Here is a 16,996-nt window from a genome sequence, read left to right on the forward strand (position 1 = left end):
TGAAGAAAAAAAATCCAGAATACATAATGTTGTTTTAATTAAATAAAACAATTGAAATGTCTGTCTGGTGATGTTCTCCTCCTAATACAGCATGGCAAGAAAATCCTCCAAATATTAATGATTAACCTGTTGAATTGGAGATAGTTCACCTCCCAATGACTTCATAAATATCTACTTCAATTACCTTTGGTAAATGAAATAACCAGTCATTTCCTGATATAGCTGTAAAACTAATCTGAAAAGTTTTCAAAATAAATCCCTTTAAAAATGTATAGTGTGTAACTTCTAAAAATGAAACCTACATCTATCTCTGAGTTGTGAAGAATATGTATTAAGGTCATAACCAATAAGAATGGACTTGTATGTCGAAATCCATGATTAAATCAAGTCTTCTGACTAGTGATTTAAATCAAATCCTCCCTGAGCATATGTCTCGCTTTCAATTAAAAACACTGCCACTGAAGGTTTAACAGGCCTCCATTTTAATAAAATAAATTACATCAATTTGGTAGGAGAAAGAAGTGTTTACAATTAATGTAGAGTTGTCCTGGAATTAAATCAGCTATATTCAATGACAACATCTATGCATTTTCTTATCAGCATTTGTTCTGCTCATCGTTTGCTCTGCATATTGCTCAGTAAATATTTTGAACAAAAGTTCTCTGAAGCAAGGAACTACTTACAAGACAAGGAGAATATAGTTTTCCCAATCCTAACAATTAAATATAGCTAAGTTTAAGCACACTACAAACACTAATTAAAATAAAGTGTTGTTGCAAAGGCAAGAGTTTAACTAAGGAATTATTGAAGCACACTTTAACAAAAAAAGTTTTCATTCACCAGGTGTATTCTAAGAGCCAGCCACCTAAAAGGCCACTGGCCTCAGCTACTAAATAGTTAAAACAATGAAAGTATACATTACTCTGGGAAAGTTTAAAAATCAAGAAGAATTAGGGGAAAAAAATACAAAATGCTAGGAGTATCAGACCTTCTGGAATCCAGAAACCAAAGCATTCAGCATTGCTCCTGATTCCCCAGTTACTATTTCTATTCCTGTAACAGTGACTACATGATGCTTGTTCAGACATCACACTGGAAAAAGGACAGTAATAGACAACAATGGCAACGTATGTTACCTGCCCAGACTAATCATAGTATATTATAAACAAACAATCTCATGGGAACGTTTTGTGAGGAAAATCTTAATGGCCACTAAAGTCCTTACCTGCTCTCCCAAACAGACGGTTCTTTTCCATTTGACTGTCCATTAATCCAATATCCATCATTCAACCAAAAATGAAGTTCATTCACACAACAACATTTTCAAAAAGGCAAAATGACTACATATTATGAATCATGACAACTGCAGAAAATGGAGTTGCTTGTTGACTAAGGCCATGTCAACACTACAAAGTTAAGTCAACTTAGTTACATTGATGATCATCCTCTGCTGTAATTAAACCTCCTTTTGCACATCCACACAACTCTCCTTGTGATGGCGGAGCACATCCACAGTTAGCAATCTTGCATTGACAGAATTGTGATTGGTGGTGAACCCCTGGAAAAGGAGCATTTCCCACCTCTCCCAGACAGCCAATCTTGATGTGGAGATTGAACATAGGACCAATTGTGCCAGCATATCCTTTGGAAAGTTGCTCCATCATGTCTTTATCAACAGAGATCTGCAGATGGAAATTAAGAACCTGGTCTACAATGCAGTCATTACCCCCACTCTTCTTTATGGTGTGAGACATGGAGGACATACTAAAGCCATCTTAAGCATCTGAAGTGGTATCAACAGCGCTGCCTTAGGAAGATTCTCCAGATCAGATAGGAAGACCATCGCACCAAAACCAATGTTTTCTCTGCAGCTAACATCACCAGTTTTGAGGCAAAGATTATGAAACATCAACTTTGTTGGGTGGTCATCGTGCACAGATGGCAGATATTCGTCTTCCGAAGCAAGTCACCATGGGTAAGTTGAGAAAAGAGAAGGGGACCTGCAAGGGACAGAGGAAACACTACAAGGACACAGTGAAAGTAACTCTTAAGAAGGGAGACCCCATGAACTGGAAGAGCTGGCTGGTAATAGACTGCAATGGCATCCCATCATACATCAAGACTCAGCCAATTTTGAAGAGAATCGCCTTGTTCAAGAGACTGAGAAGCGGTAGAGGAAGGAAGGAAAGGGTACAGCATCCTGTTCTTTCCAAGCAAGCACCTGTCACATGTAGAAAAACCTGTAGAGCACAAATTGGACTCCTCAGCCATCTTAAGTCTCAGCAAGGACCTTTCCCCCAGCAGACAGCCTCATATCAAGGGATAGCCAATGACAACATCGACAGAGAAAGCAGTGCACCATGGGTACCTATCCCATTGTGCAACTCACCACCATCTGCCATTGGGTGTTCTGGGAAGGGTTCCCAGTGTCTCATGGGGGCAGGCTCATTGCCCCATAATGCAGTTCTCTGTCCCATCATTCCATGGGGTTCCAATTACATTTCATGCTGCTTTTCAACAGCCCCTGTAAACTGCACACCCACCACCTCTATCTCAAAGCATGCATCCTGCACTGCTCTCTAGGCTTGTGACAAGCGTTATGAATACAACGTGGCTGATCCTGTAGTATTTCATGAGCTACAAATTAAATGACACTGTGGTGTCTGCCCTGCTGTGCACCATGGAAAGAAACAATTCAAGATTGCTTTTGGCATTCACGGAGCAGCTGCTTTGTCGGTTCTGGGCACAAGAAACAAGCACTGAGTGGTGGGATTGCATCGTTATGCAGGTATGGGAAGACAAGGAGTGACTGCAAACCTTTGGATGTGTAAAAGCCACCTTCTTAGAACGGTATGTGGAGCTCGCCCCAGTACTGTGGCACAAAGACCACTAGAATGAGAACTTCCCTAACAGTGGAGAAGAAAGTGGCGATTGCTCCTGGAAGCTGGCAACTCCAGACTGTTCCCGTTCAGTGGCAAATCAGTTTGGAGTCGGGAAGTCCACTGTTGGGGTTGTAGTGAGGCAAGTGTACAGGGCCATTAATCACCTCCTGCTATGAAGGACTGCCACTTTGGGAAATGTGTGAGAAATAGTAGATGGCTTTGCAGCAATGGGATTCCCAAACTGCAGCGGAGCAATAGATGACGCACACATCCCCATTTTGGCCCCAGAGTAGCTTGCAGAGGAGTACATCAACAGAAAGGGCTACTTGTTTATAGTATTGCAAGCTCTGGTAGATCACTGGGGTCATTTCACTGACATCAATGTTCAGTGGTCACGGAAGGTGCAGGACGCATGCATCTTCAAGAACATGGACCTGGAAAGCTGCAAGCAGGGACTCATTCCAGACCGAAGATTCCAATCAGGGATGCGGAGATGCCAATAGTGATCCTTGGAGGCCCCGTTTCCCTTTGCCCCTGTGGATCATGAAGCCTTACACCAGAAACCTTGACAGCAGCAAGGAGTGCTTCAACAACAGGCTCAGCAGGTGCAGAATGACTTTGGCCAATTAAAGGGTCATGGACCCTGCCTTTTTGGCAGGTTAGAACTCAATGAGGAAAATATCCTGATAGTCATAGCATCCTGCTGTGCTGTGCATAACATTTGTGAAGCTGGGGGATTTTTTCAAGGGTGGATAAGCTGGCTGCTGATTTTGAGCAGCCAGATACCAGAGCTGGCATAGAGCTCAATGGGGGGCTATCAGTGAGGTTTTGAAGGAGCAGTTTGACAATAGCCCCAGTAACATGTCTGTAGGTAATGCATTTACCTAGGTATTGTTTTCTTGCAGCGTAGTATGAACCCTGTAATGATTGGGGGGGTGGAGGAGGAGGTTTGTTTTGTAATGAAAATGCTCTGATTGCCCCTGTATATGAATTTCAGCAGCAATCACCATTTGTAGGAGACCCATAAAGATTCCTTAGCTTTCTATAAGTACATTTTTATTCAAACAGATACAAACATAACTACATTTTGAAAGGGACATGAAAATGAAGAACACATTTCCAAATGAGGCTCTCACAGTTGGGTATATGCCCAGCTTTCACTGTGATACATGTCCCTCAGAGTGAAGTGCATGGAGTACTGAGATGGCCCAGGAACATGCAAGGAACGTGGGGTGGATGGGAAGTGTGGAGAGGGCATGGAAGGCAGTTCTGCATGAGCTGCAGGGGGAGGCAAGCAAAGATGTGTTCCATCTGCAGTTCAGTCAGGAACCTCAAGATGTCTGTCTGGTCCTGAAGCAGCTGTATCCTGCCCATTTCCTCTCCTGGCTATCCATATGCAGTTTCTCCTTGATAGCCTCTCTGCTTACAATTAGAAGATTGCAGCACCTCCTGGAATAGGTCTTCCTTTAATCCTCCTGTTTCTTCTCCTTATCTGACAGAGGCGCTCAGTCTGTGTGCAGGAGGAGACCATTAAGGGCGCATCTGCAGAAGCTAAACAATAGACACAAACACTATTGAGCGTGCACGCACAGCCTTGATTCAAACAAGTTATAAAAACACCACTTTCTCACTTCCCCTTGGCAGGCACACAGCATGGTGCAAGCCCCAGCCATGGTGAGTTCAGCCCAGGGAGAGAGGGGGAAAATAAAACTAAGGGTGGAGGGGTTTCAGAGAGGTATCACTGCAAGCGCCTAGGGCCATTATTCTGAATAATGGCACCGTTTTCCACAAGTAAGGGTGATAGCAGCTGATCTCTCGCTCCTGTGGATAACCAAGGATGCAAGGGTGCAGTTCCTGCTTGTGCATGGCTGCAGACTGGGTCCATATGCTGCTCACTGTGTGCTTCTTTGGTACCTGCAGAAATAACTGCCAACTGGGGTGAAAAGTTTCCTACAGCAGGGGAAGACACAAGGCTGCTCTCCCGAGAGTAGCTCCAGGAAATTTTCCTAGAGATTTCTATGGAGAACTCCCAGGGCATCCACAAACTTTTCCACAGGGCCTCTTCTGCCCAGCTGCTTAGGGGAATGAGAAGCAGATACAAACAGTGCCTGCATTGGTTATTTAAATCCTTCTTCTACCCATAGATTTACCTCATGTCTCCCTGCAGCACCAAAGCTCAATGACTACTTACCGGAGCTCCCCTCTTCTGCATCAGGCGTGCCACAGCATAAAACTGGCTGGACCTTTCAGGACTTAAGTAGAGTTCCTGGCTTGCCATGCCACCGCACATCCGTGTCGCCTGTCCCCCATCCTTCAACTCCACATCCACCACGGTGTCCTCAGAATTCACTCCACCAGCCACTGTCTCCAGCCCTACTGAGGTAGCCACAGGCTCTTGGTGGTGAAGATGAGGTCACTGCCGAGGATGGCGTGCAGCTCCTTGTAGAAGCAGCATGTCTTTGGCAACACACCAGACTGATGATTGGCCTCCCTTGCCTTCTGGTACAACTGCCTCAACTCCTTGATCTTGGCATGGCACTGCCCTTTCTCCTCCATGTCACGAGCAATCAGTTCTTGCAGCTGGAGCAGAGTTGAGACTGCACAGCCTCCTCTCCCCACAGACCCATCAGATCCAACAACTCCGGTGTACTCCAGGCAAGAGTGCATATGCCGGGGGAGCCAGCATAATTAGCTAGACAGATGCAATGTGAGCTCTCCACAATGAGCAAACTGGAAGAGGAATTTCAAAAATTCCCAGGGCTTTAAAGGGGGAGGGGCGCATGCCTGTGTATCTGGCTGTAGGGCAGTAGAGCTCAAACTGGTGACCAGAGTGGTCATGATGGAAACCTCCTGGAGGCCACTTAGGGAGACATAAGCTACTCAGTGACAACGCCAACACTGCATCACCATAAACACCATGCCTCTTGTTGGAGGTGGTTTTACTATGTCAGAATAGCAGGTGAGTTAAATTGGTGGGAGGGGCATTGCAGTTGTATACCTCCACAGTTAAGTTGACATAAGGCAGTTTATGTCAGCCTAATGTGTAGCGTAGACAAGGCCTAATTCACTTAACTATGCTGTATAGTGGGATACAAGTTCATATTCTGTATAGTATATACTTTGAGCTTTTAATCACAATATAACCGACAAAAAAAACTGAGTGCTATGGATTTAAAAAAAAAAAAAATCATGAACGACACCACCTACAAGTCAGTTACTATGGCTCACTACTTCACCAGTTGACCTGTATCATACATCCTCTCCCTTCAGCAGCCTCTGAAAGACCACCGGAACAAGTGAAAACACCCAGTAAATGCCCGACCCTATTCAGAGGAGATCAGTAAGGGAAAGTCTTGAATACGTGGAACAGAGTGAAAGGCTAGTAAATTTGGCATAAAAATTTACCAATCCAGGCACAAAGTTTACTTATCTGCCCTCTACCATGGTGAATGATGATGAAACAAAAACAAACAGCTGCAAGAGTAAGCAAGCGGAATTTTGCAAGACTCAGTTGAGTGATGAAAAGCTTGTGTGGCTGCACAATGGAAATACTTGTCACTGGAATCATAATAGGTCCCTATTTATCAGGAAAGGGATTAAAGGGAGATGGAATGAACAGTAACCACAGGTAAAGAGAAAGGAAGTAATGTGACAAGACTGCTTTTCACCAGGAGATCACTATCAAAAGGTGAACTCCTCCAAATGAGCCTTAACCAGTGCTAAAAGATAAGGGTAAAAGCAAGTGGAGCTACTGACTGAGTGGTGAACATCTCCAAATCTGATCTTCCCTTCTTCACCCAAAATTCTGAAAAGATTTTACACCTTTTTTTGTTTGTGTGCAAAGGGGAAATCCTTGGTGGCCACAGTGTTGCACCCCCTTTAGGTATATAATGAACTCTAGCCCTTTAAATCATAAAAAGATGAAGAAACAGCCAGGTTCAAATCAGGTCAACCTACATTGGACTACAAGTTGAATTAAGGAACAGTGTTTAAACATTGTTTCAGACAAACTTATTTAAGGTGCTAATTAAATTACCAACATAGCCATGTCTTAGCGTCCCAATACAAAGTTAAAACACAGTGCCCCCACAAGGTAAATGGTGCTTAACTACATGAAAGCCTTGAACACCAGCAGCATTGCTACAGATGGGTCTAAGCTATGCTTAGACCCATCTACCATGCAAGAGAACTACATTTCAACAAGGTGTAGGTTTCCATGTACTAATGCAAATGAATTATTATTGTAGATGGACTAACAGTTTGGCCGAACAGCATGGGTGTGTAAAAGCCTCATTAGAAATAATTTCAAAATATTTAGCCTAAGCCTTTATCTAAGCTATCAGATTATTTTTAAAAACCATGTTCTAAGAAGGTTTGAACCCATCCATGCTGATCATGCTGACCCATCCAAACCAAATCAGAAGCCAGTTTAGCTGCAACAATGTATTACTGTGAATTTAAACATTATTCTTCAATTCAGTTCCCAGATCTGCGTAGGTGGCACCAAAAAGGAATAAAGGTTCCAATAGGAAAAAAGGTTCTGCCACGTTGCCAAATGTTGATCCTCATAAGAGGAAATAATTTCTCTACATGTATTTGACTATGTTCCTTTAAACAGGGAAAATTTCAAAGTTAATTTTTTAATATACACACACCCACTATTTACTCTTTCTTCAGTAAGTCTCATGGACTGTTTAAGCTATTTGGATATACACAACTTCTATGCCCCAACTATTCCCAAGCAGCCCTCCCAAGGAGACTAACTATTTTTATTTTTTAAAAAGACTGCCCATTCTCTCACATCCTTCCTGGATTCTTAATATAAAAAAATCAGCACCCACTTTTTATTTCATCTGAATAAGGTTTCATGGAAATATTAAAGATTTAAATACAACCAGCAGTCAAGAAACAGGAAAGTGTGCATCCCTCAAAAAAAACCACCAACCAAAATTTTGATGGTTTGATTTGAGAAACCCAGCAACCAGAGAAAGGGCAACATGAAAGACACATGACTACAAACCAAAATGAACTAAGATACACTTAGGGCTGTTCTTTATTCCCATAAATGGACATACTTTAAGAAAAATAGGTTTCTCTTGTATTCACCATGTACATTTATTATATAATAAACTAGCCCAGATCCTCCGCTGTGGCCAAGAAGCAATCTGTACAACGCTGGGTGTGTGAAGAGACTACAAGGGTGGCTTAAATTACTTCTGCACTCCTCCAGTCATACGGTTCTCTTCAGGGACCTTGGGTTAGCCCCCAAGGTAAAAGTTACTAATTACTCGGCTCTCATTTACACTGGCTGCCAATGGCCCTTCTGACAAGCTGGAATTACGGAACCCCAAACACTCTCACTTATCCCCACAACCCGACTAAACCAACATCTCCTCCATCCAAGGAAATCCTTGCACTGCAGGAGTGGTACAAACTACCCAAAAAAGCACCACACCATTGTCTTTAGAGGACTTCGCTAGATTTTTTTTAAAAAAAGACAATCATTTAAAAAAACCCTCACAATTCAACAAAATAAGAATATTTATGTTCAGTCTATTAAAGTGTGAATGAATATATACAAGTTTTTCTTCCAGTATCACTGGGTCATATTACCATTTCAGTCAATGACTACAAAGTGAGGAAAGTACAAATGCAAGATTAATTTAGAAGCAGAGTCAAGGCTCTCCTTTCATTTCATTTGGGCAGATTGCAACTGTTTAACAGAAACCAATTAAGAGTTTCCCTCTGATAGGATTTAATGAGTTCTACTCGGTTTTTAAGAGTAAGATCTCACAGATATCAAAAAAATGAGAAAGATTAGAACATACAGTCCACCCCCAGATGCTAGTGCAGGATTATTCCCTACAGTACATTTTCTAGTGCTTTGTGCAAACCATACAGTATCCCCCCCAACACATTATGCAAATGATGTATATATAAAAGCAAATAGACTATCCATAATTAGTACCGGCCTCAGAGGAGACACCTCATTCACCCTCAGTGAAGCAGTAGCAGCTGGCAAAAGGGAATAAAGAAATTGGAAACAAAAATAGGTCCACTACCTATCCTCCCAAGGGTGTAAACTCATGACTGCAAGCAAGATTCAAAACCTAAACAGCTGTTCGTATTTTTCAGAATTAAAGAAGGGCACTGACATTGAAATGCATGTCTAGCACAAAGTATTTACTAACAGCGTGATCCATAACCGAGCTCCCCAAACTACAATGCCTATTCAGTCTAGTGACAGCCCACAATGCTTTGGGTAATGTAGTTTGTATAAGAGAGCTCACAGTACACAAGCTGTTATAACTAAAGACAGACAATGTAAGGCAAAAACAGAGTTTGCTTTCAGCTGAAAGCAATTCATTTATATCCCACTGACTAACCCAGAAAGAAGCAGTGGCACTATTTGTACAGTTCCTCTACCAAAAACTAAGGAACTGAAGAAGGAAGCTTTGACAGAGGGGACATGGATCTAAAAGGAAAGCTTAGCAATGTACTCAAAACATAGATGCAGCACTGCTACTAAGAAAACATAGAAGCAACTTTCTAAACATCTTACTTTTGGAGAGAGCATTAATGTTGCATCTTACAATGCAAAAATAAAACTAATAGTTTTCTGACCTTAAGAACAAAGATGAAGTCACAATGCAAAGCATATTTCATTGACCTAATGGCTAATGTAACCAAAGTGCACCCCCTCTCTGGGAAAAAGAGTGTATTTTGATGTGGTTTTATGGGTTTTGCACACATTTATTAAATATTTATATCAGCATGGAATTGGGAGCGAAGAAGGGATTATCTGTTTAGACATATTCATGTACAAATGATACACTGGCTACGTTTATATTAAAAGCCAAGTCTTGTTTAATGCTTACTTTGCTGTAACACCCATTGGCCCCAAAACAAGATCACAGCCCATTGTACTGGGTGCTGAACAACCTCACACGAAGACATAGGTCCATTTCCAAAGAGCATAAGTTTTAAGAAGTGACCTGTGAAAAGGGCATGGAGGACGGAAGTAAGTAAATATATATTATTTTGGTTTTTATAAACAGACAGACTAAGACAATTATCCCCATGGACCCTTCAATCTAGCCAAATAAATGAGGGCCACTACCTGTACAAGGTGAATAGCACACTGCCACCAAAGCAAGAACTAAGCTCAAAATATGGACTTAAAACCCCTGCATGGAAGTATACTGCATAGCTAGTAGCTCACATTAATAAGTCCTGCTATTGCTCTATTCAAAACAATGACAAGTTATTAACAGCTTAAATCCATTTTTATTCAAAAGTTTCCTAAAAAAAATTTTTACCGGTAATTCTATTTCTAGCCTATATAAAATAGACATAAAAACCTGTAGGGAAAAAAAGTCATTGAACAGTATCTATTAAACAAGCTTATATCTTTTCTGCCCCCTTCCAGCTCTTATCACTGGGGAAAAGAACCAGCAAAGGAGGAGAACTGGGTTGTGTTGTCCAAATGGTTAGAAAATATGTGGGGCAGCTTTTACTTTTTCAAAGCCATTTCTGTTACCATTAAACTACAAGAAGTGTCTAACCACTGAGGATGTTTTACACATTTTAAAGAGTATGCCAAGTTCAAAAAAGCATAATCCTGAAATATATAAACCATTTCAGCAGAACAAGTTTTCCCTGTAATCACCTCAGTCATCTGTCAGAAAGAAAGGTAACTGGAACAAACAAAAAGTTATGGGGCAGAGATGGCAGTGAAATGTCATTTTAACATTAATTGGTAAATTTCAGATTAAATAATAGATTTACAAAAGTGAACATAAACCTATCCAGACTGGACCTCAAACTTTGTTTGCACCAAACCAGTTAAAAAAAACAGTAACTATTTAGACATCTCCTGCTGCAGTGTGTACAGGTGTATTATCTGTGCTCAGCACACATTAGAAAAAACAGACCAAGTTATTTTGCATTCAGAGAGGTTAGTGATCTTGCAGAATGGATCCTAAGTGCCTTCTACAAAAGTGCTAAGTACTCTGCTTGGCCCCTTGCATGGTGCAGGGTTCAAAATCCTTAAGGATAGCCATCAACTAGGCTTGGTGGAGGTGGGGATTGCCTAACCTGTTATCCATAGCTGTATTAGAAGGCTCTGCCTATACCTCATCTATATTAGCCCAAGATAGTACCAAAATAGAAATTCTTTAAATTTCCAAACAGGTAATGTTTTCTGCCATACAAAGAGAGTTCCAACTTCTACTCTATTTTCCCCCAGTGTAGGTCAAAAATAACTCCTTTGAAATCAGCGTCATTCTAGCATGACAGAGCAAAACTTGACCCAGCCATTTTGAAAGCTGGCCACCACCCTTTTTGGTAACTTTGGAATTTATATTATACATATTTATTCTCTGATTGAAACATGTGCACAACTCCATATCACCACAAATTACACACACTTACTGAAAGGAGTACTAATCCTAAGAGACAAAGTTCTGTCCATGCATTCATAAACTTGTTATGAATCTATTTAATGTTTTTTTTTTTTTTACACACCGGCTAACCTTTACAGTCCCAGATTCAACGATGTCCTGAAGAGGTGGTGCTTTCAAAGTAATAAGTTCAAAGAAAGTTTAAAGGGTTGACCACAAATACATCCATAAAGTTTTAAATATTATGGAAACACACAGTCCTTAGCTTACTAAATATATATACAGTATTTTGTGACTTGACACTTTGATTGGCTGTCAATTTTACCACTGTACTTCAGACTTCACAGACAGAAACCCTCCAGATACCTAGCCCTATTCGAGCATTTATTTCCCACTTAGAAAACTTTCGAAGGTTTCCAAGACAGCTATTCCTAACAATTTAGCTGGTAGTTAAACTGAACAGAAACTTATCTTTGAGACCTCTTATCTTTAGATTTTAGTGCAAACATTTCTAAGAAACATTATAACTAAGCAGTGCATTACTTGCTCTATATCTCCAGCATATCAAATCTTTAGCTAGCATAAGGGGAAAGGTAGTGGACAGATATTTTTAAAAAGGCCTGTGATAATATCGTCTGGAGTTCAGAGCTGTGCTTAATAGCTTTTACTTAAGCAAGAATACTAATGGAATACAAGTTTGTTCTCCAATACGGAGCTTGTGGTGCATCAAAGAGCGTCTTTGCCTTTTACTTTCTATGCAGTAAACAAATTATAATCGGCACACACCTGTATTACATTTGATATAGAAGCAGTAAGGTTATTTAAAATAAACATGAAGCTTTTTAAGCTATGAAAGTGGTGGTGTGGATGCTTTCTTCTCAGAGGAAATCCAAGATGGTAACCCCAGTGTGGATTATAATACAGTAGAACCTCAGTATTACGAACATACTAGTCAAACACACTCCTCATTTGGAGCCAGAATTATACAGTGAGGCAGTAGAGAGAAAAAAAGCCACATACTGTATACTGTGTTAAATGTAAACTACTAAAAAGTAAAGGGAAAGTTTAAAAGAAAAGATTGGACAAGGTAAGGAAACTGTTTCTGTGTGTGTTTCACTTAAAAGAAGACAATTTAAAGCAGCATTTTTCTTCTGCCTAGTAAAGTTTCAAAGCTGTATTAAGTCAATGGTCAACTGTAAACTTTTGAAAGAACCATAACATTTTGTTCAGACTTACGAACATTTCAGAGTTACGAACAACCTCCATTCCGAAGGTGTTCATAACTCTGAAGTTTCTAGTGTACCATACCAGTTCCATTTTTAAACATGCTGTGTTCCCTTACATGCTCGGGGAAGGGGGGATGGAGAGGGCCTTAAAGTGAAGGATCAGTGGTGATAGAGAAAGCTCAGTGATCATTGCCCCAGTTTGAAATTCTGTTTCTACAATTTCAAGAAGAGTGGCGGGCTGACCTTTCACTGAAATCGCTTCCCTTTTCTGCTAGCTCCCAGTACTGCTCTCCATACAAGCAGCTTCCTTAAATTCTGGCAGAAGTCTAAAAGCCCAAGTTTCTGATCTCTGCTCTCACAACAATCATTTCAGCAAGGGGAAGCAAAAGCAAAGAGGAAAAAGCCACCACACAATTAAAAACCAAGACAAGAAGAAAAACTGTTAAAGAACAGGAGAAAAATATGGATACTTAAAAAATTAAGAAATAATAGGAATTGTGCAGGGACATAGCAGAACAAGTGGAGCACCCAACTAACAACAAAGCAGGAGACTACTGATACAGTATGTACCTGCTGAAACAGCCAAGATGCGTGTCCTCATTCTCCCACTTGTGTGTGCATGGATACAGAGACACAACCCTTCTCATGGGATATTTCTTCTCTTGCCATAACAATCAAATCATATTACCTTGCTTACAGAGGGCGAGGCCAAAGACTTGAAAGCAAGACTTGACAGTCACACAGGGTTTGGAACTGTATTATTAACTAGCTAGGAATTATATTCTTGTAATTTTTATTGCAACTCAAACTCAACTCCTCTCCCTACAGTGAGCACAAGCTATGCTTCAGGACTTCACATCATGCCAACATCATCTGCATGTAAATCAATTTGCAGCCAACTATTAAATGTACATGTGTAATACTGAACTGTGAAGAAAAATTGCACATGGGTAATGGTGTCCCAAACTGACACAGTGTTTGTCACCATCTAGTCCACATAACTGTCATGTTGTCTTGTGTCAAGATGACCACACTATGAAAGAGACCCACTGTTAGCTGCAATCTATAATATTTCTGCAAACTTAAAATACCTTTTATTACAGACATTAAGAAAAGAAATTAATGAAATGCCTTAATATCCCAATGCAAATTATCAGTCTTGCAAATCAAACGGTAATTCACACTTTAAAGAGCTTAATTCCATTTATACCTAATAAATTCTGTACACAAACCTAATTCGACCAACCATATAAGGGAGGAGGTCCCAAACTAGAAACACTAATCGCTTTTGTGGCAGCCTTAGGTCAAAATTATATTTTGTAAAGTTAGAGCCTAGCAAAAAACTCCTACTTCTAGAATATCCAGCAGCATGTAAATGGCATTAACTTTTCAAGCTCTGACGGATCTGTTCAGCCATCACATATGCTATCCACAGTTGTACCACTGATGATTCGACTGCTGTAGTGGAGAATCTCAACTATAAATGCTTATTTTCAACAGATAATTTGCCTGTAAAATGTAGCTACTACAGACTATCATGTCTATAATCGAAGGATTAAAAATGTTTTCACATATAATTTAACCATAACAATTAGTTCATTTGGTAATAGTGTACATATTAAACAGTTACCAAGCGTCCTTAACATGATGGACTAACAACTCCAAAGGACTCATTATGGTTTTCCATGCTAATGATGGGTGGATTATATGTAAACCTCAGCGCCAAAGATCCAATAGAGTCAGTATGAGCTGAATTACTAAGTAGTTTCATTTGTGCATTAAAAAAGTGTAGTTTCTTCTCTTCCCATAAAGTTAAGTGATGCATTTTCCAAGAATTCTCAAGCTTTCAGTTATGCAGATAATTCCATTGATGATTTAAAAAAAAAGTTAACAACGTCACCACCCAGCACAAGCATCACAGTTTATCCACTAAGGTTATAACTAACAAAACTAAAGTAAACATATTCTGAATTAAGACTAACACTTTGTCCCAACCTCTCAACCTGTTGTACTAAGATATCACAGGGGTCTCAACACTAGGATGATCTTACAATACCATGGGTGCTCCTGTTATATCAAGGCACTGGAGTGAGTCAAGGCCATCAGCAGACTAGAAACAGTTGTACTAAAAATAAAATAAATTAATACATAAAATCCCACATCTTTACATTGCAACACTTCAGGTGACCTCAATGAAACAAAGCATTCTTGATATTGCTGAAATTCAAAAGTAAGGGTGGTTCTTCCTTAATATCAAGGACAGCCAGGGAAAAGAGGCTAGAATTTGTGCAGGCTGCAGTATAATAGATATACAGTATGTTGATTTTCTTATTGAACTCTGAATTAAGACAGTTCAACTGAAGCCATATACAAGAAGATCTGAATAAAGTCACTCTTGATGCCCAGTACTGATTAATTATGATGCACTGGTGGGCACTGAATGCTATAATACAGAGTTTCTGTGTTCGTCTGTATCCACAAAAAGAAAAGGAGGACTTGTGGCACCTTAGAGACTAAGTCTCTAAGGTGCCACAAGTCCTCCTTTTCTTTTTGCATAATACAGAGTGTAGAATGAAGGGTTTGAGGTGCGGGCCCTTCAAGCCAGGACTACCACGCTGAAAAGGCAGTGCTACCATAAGGCATTTAATACACAGTTTTTAAAACTAAATACATACAGGAACTCTCCACCAACAACCCTGGACGTATAAATACGCCCACACAGACATTTAAACCAGAGCTGAGGGCAGCAGGTTCGTGGGGCTTCAGGGACCAAGCTACCAGCATATCCAGGAGTTAAAGGCTATGCCTACAGACATTTCTCACTGGAAGGTGCTGGAGCTTGCCTGCAAAAGGAGGGGGGGGGGGGTCCGCACACCAAGAGCGCTCCAAAGAAGCCGGCAGGCCAGGCTGTCCCAGCCACTGATAGCCCGGAGGAGGGTGGGAGTAATGGGGGGCGGGCTCAGGCAGGCTAGGCTGCCCCTCACCCCGACAACACCAGAAACCTGGGGGAGAGGCCCGGCTGCCCCCACCCCAAGAGCGTGTGTTAGGGGCGGAAGGAGCCACTTAAACTTTGCGGCGATCCCCCCTAGAGGGGCGGCGGCGCCTCCCGCTGCCGGGGACCGCAGATCCTGGCTCCCAGCGTCCCATGCTGAGGCGGGCGGGCAGGAAGGAGAGAGGCAGGGAGGGGGCGGCCATTAAACCAGCTCCAGCTAAGCCATTCCCAGGGCTCAGCGCCAGCCGGCCTAGCGCGGCGCACCCAGCCTCCCCCCTCCGCCTGACGGGACCGCCCCCCTCCCCGCGCACCCCGCTTCTCCTACCTGGCGGCTGCTGCCTGCGGGCGCCTCGGTGCCTCCATCTGCCCCGGGCGGCCCCGCTGCCCATCGGGTCGCCATTATTTCATTCCCGGTTACAAAGGAGGAGCAAATCCTCTGGAGCCCTCATTGGAAAACACACGCTCGCCCGCCCAACGCCCCGCAGCAACCCGAGCCGGCCCCGCGCCGGGGACGTGGGGGAGGCTTCAGGGAGCTGCCATGGGGCAGGGCAGGGCGATCCCCCTGGACTTCAGCTGAACTCCCCGGCTTCCACCTTCATGGCTGGCGAGGGAGAGAGGGGAGATGTGTCAGTGCAGGGGTAAAGTCGCCGCTGCCGCCACCCGTCCCTTGTTAGGCTAATTGCACTGGCTCGTCATCTTCCTCTTCCTCCTCCTCCTCCGCCTCCTCTCCGGAGCCCCAGACACGGGGGGAGCGGGAAGCATCCACCGCCTCCGCTACACACAGTCGGCCGTGCCACTGGAGGGGGTGGGTACGTGACCCAGGGGTGTGGAAAGAAATCCCGCTGGCCACCGAGCCCCCCTCCCAGGCACGGCGGGGCAGGAGCCCGCCGGGGGCAGCGCCCTTGGCCGAGCCGAGGCAGGAAAGTCACCAACTTTGAGCAACTTCGGAGAGAAGGAAAAACGTCTCGGCAAAGGCTGCTGCAGGGAGCTTTCCGGAGCCAGGGTGGGGTCGGGGGCCGCCAGGCCAGCTGCTGGCCGTCTGCAGAGTTGCAGGGTCCCCGCCACAACCCCTCCGCTGCCCCGAAGTGGGGGGGGACCCCCCGCGTATTACAACGGGAGACGCCTAGCAAAGTCGGGGTTGTGATGGGGTGGCAGTTCGTATCAAACGCCCCCACGTTTTTCTGCATTAGCTGGAGCTATTCCTGATCACAGCCACGCGCCCAGACGCCTCCCACCCGGCCGCTCCTGCCCCGAGCTGCCCGCGCACACGCACCGTGCCTAGCAGGAGCCGGAGCCGCCTGAGCGACTCCCTCAGGGCAGACGGGTCTGTGCCGCCTGGCAAATGAAAGCCAGGCTCGCACTCAATGCCCCCATCGTGGTGCCTGGGGCAATCGCGCCGCTGGTGCCAGCTGCGCACAGATCGGCGCCAGCTGGGCGCTGCGTTCCCGGGCTGCCCGGGGCTGGGGGGAGGGTGCAGGAGGATATTTTTCCAAG

At 43.1% G+C, this 16,996-nt stretch overlaps 1 protein-coding gene across 1 annotated transcript in view; it reads right to left on the reverse strand.

The window, feature by feature from the left end:
- ARHGAP21 (Rho GTPase activating protein 21) overlaps positions 1-16,794 on the reverse strand; it is a 200,374-nt gene extending 183,580 nt beyond the window's left edge. The window contains exons 1-2 of the mRNA XM_078851835.1: positions 16,776-16,794; positions 15,828-16,103 (exon numbers count right to left, since the gene is read on the reverse strand). Of these exons, the coding sequence (XP_078707961.1) occupies positions 15,828-15,902 (75 nt within the window). The 5' untranslated portion in view covers positions 15,903-16,103; positions 16,776-16,794. The remainder of the gene's footprint in view (positions 1-15,827; positions 16,104-16,775) is intronic.
- Positions 16,795-16,996: the final 202 nt, after the last annotated feature.

The sequence above is a fragment of the Lepidochelys kempii genome, chromosome 2 (genome assembly GCF_965140285.1).
Source record: "Lepidochelys kempii isolate rLepKem1 chromosome 2, rLepKem1.hap1, whole genome shotgun sequence".
NCBI lineage: Eukaryota > Metazoa > Chordata > Testudines > Cheloniidae > Lepidochelys > Lepidochelys kempii.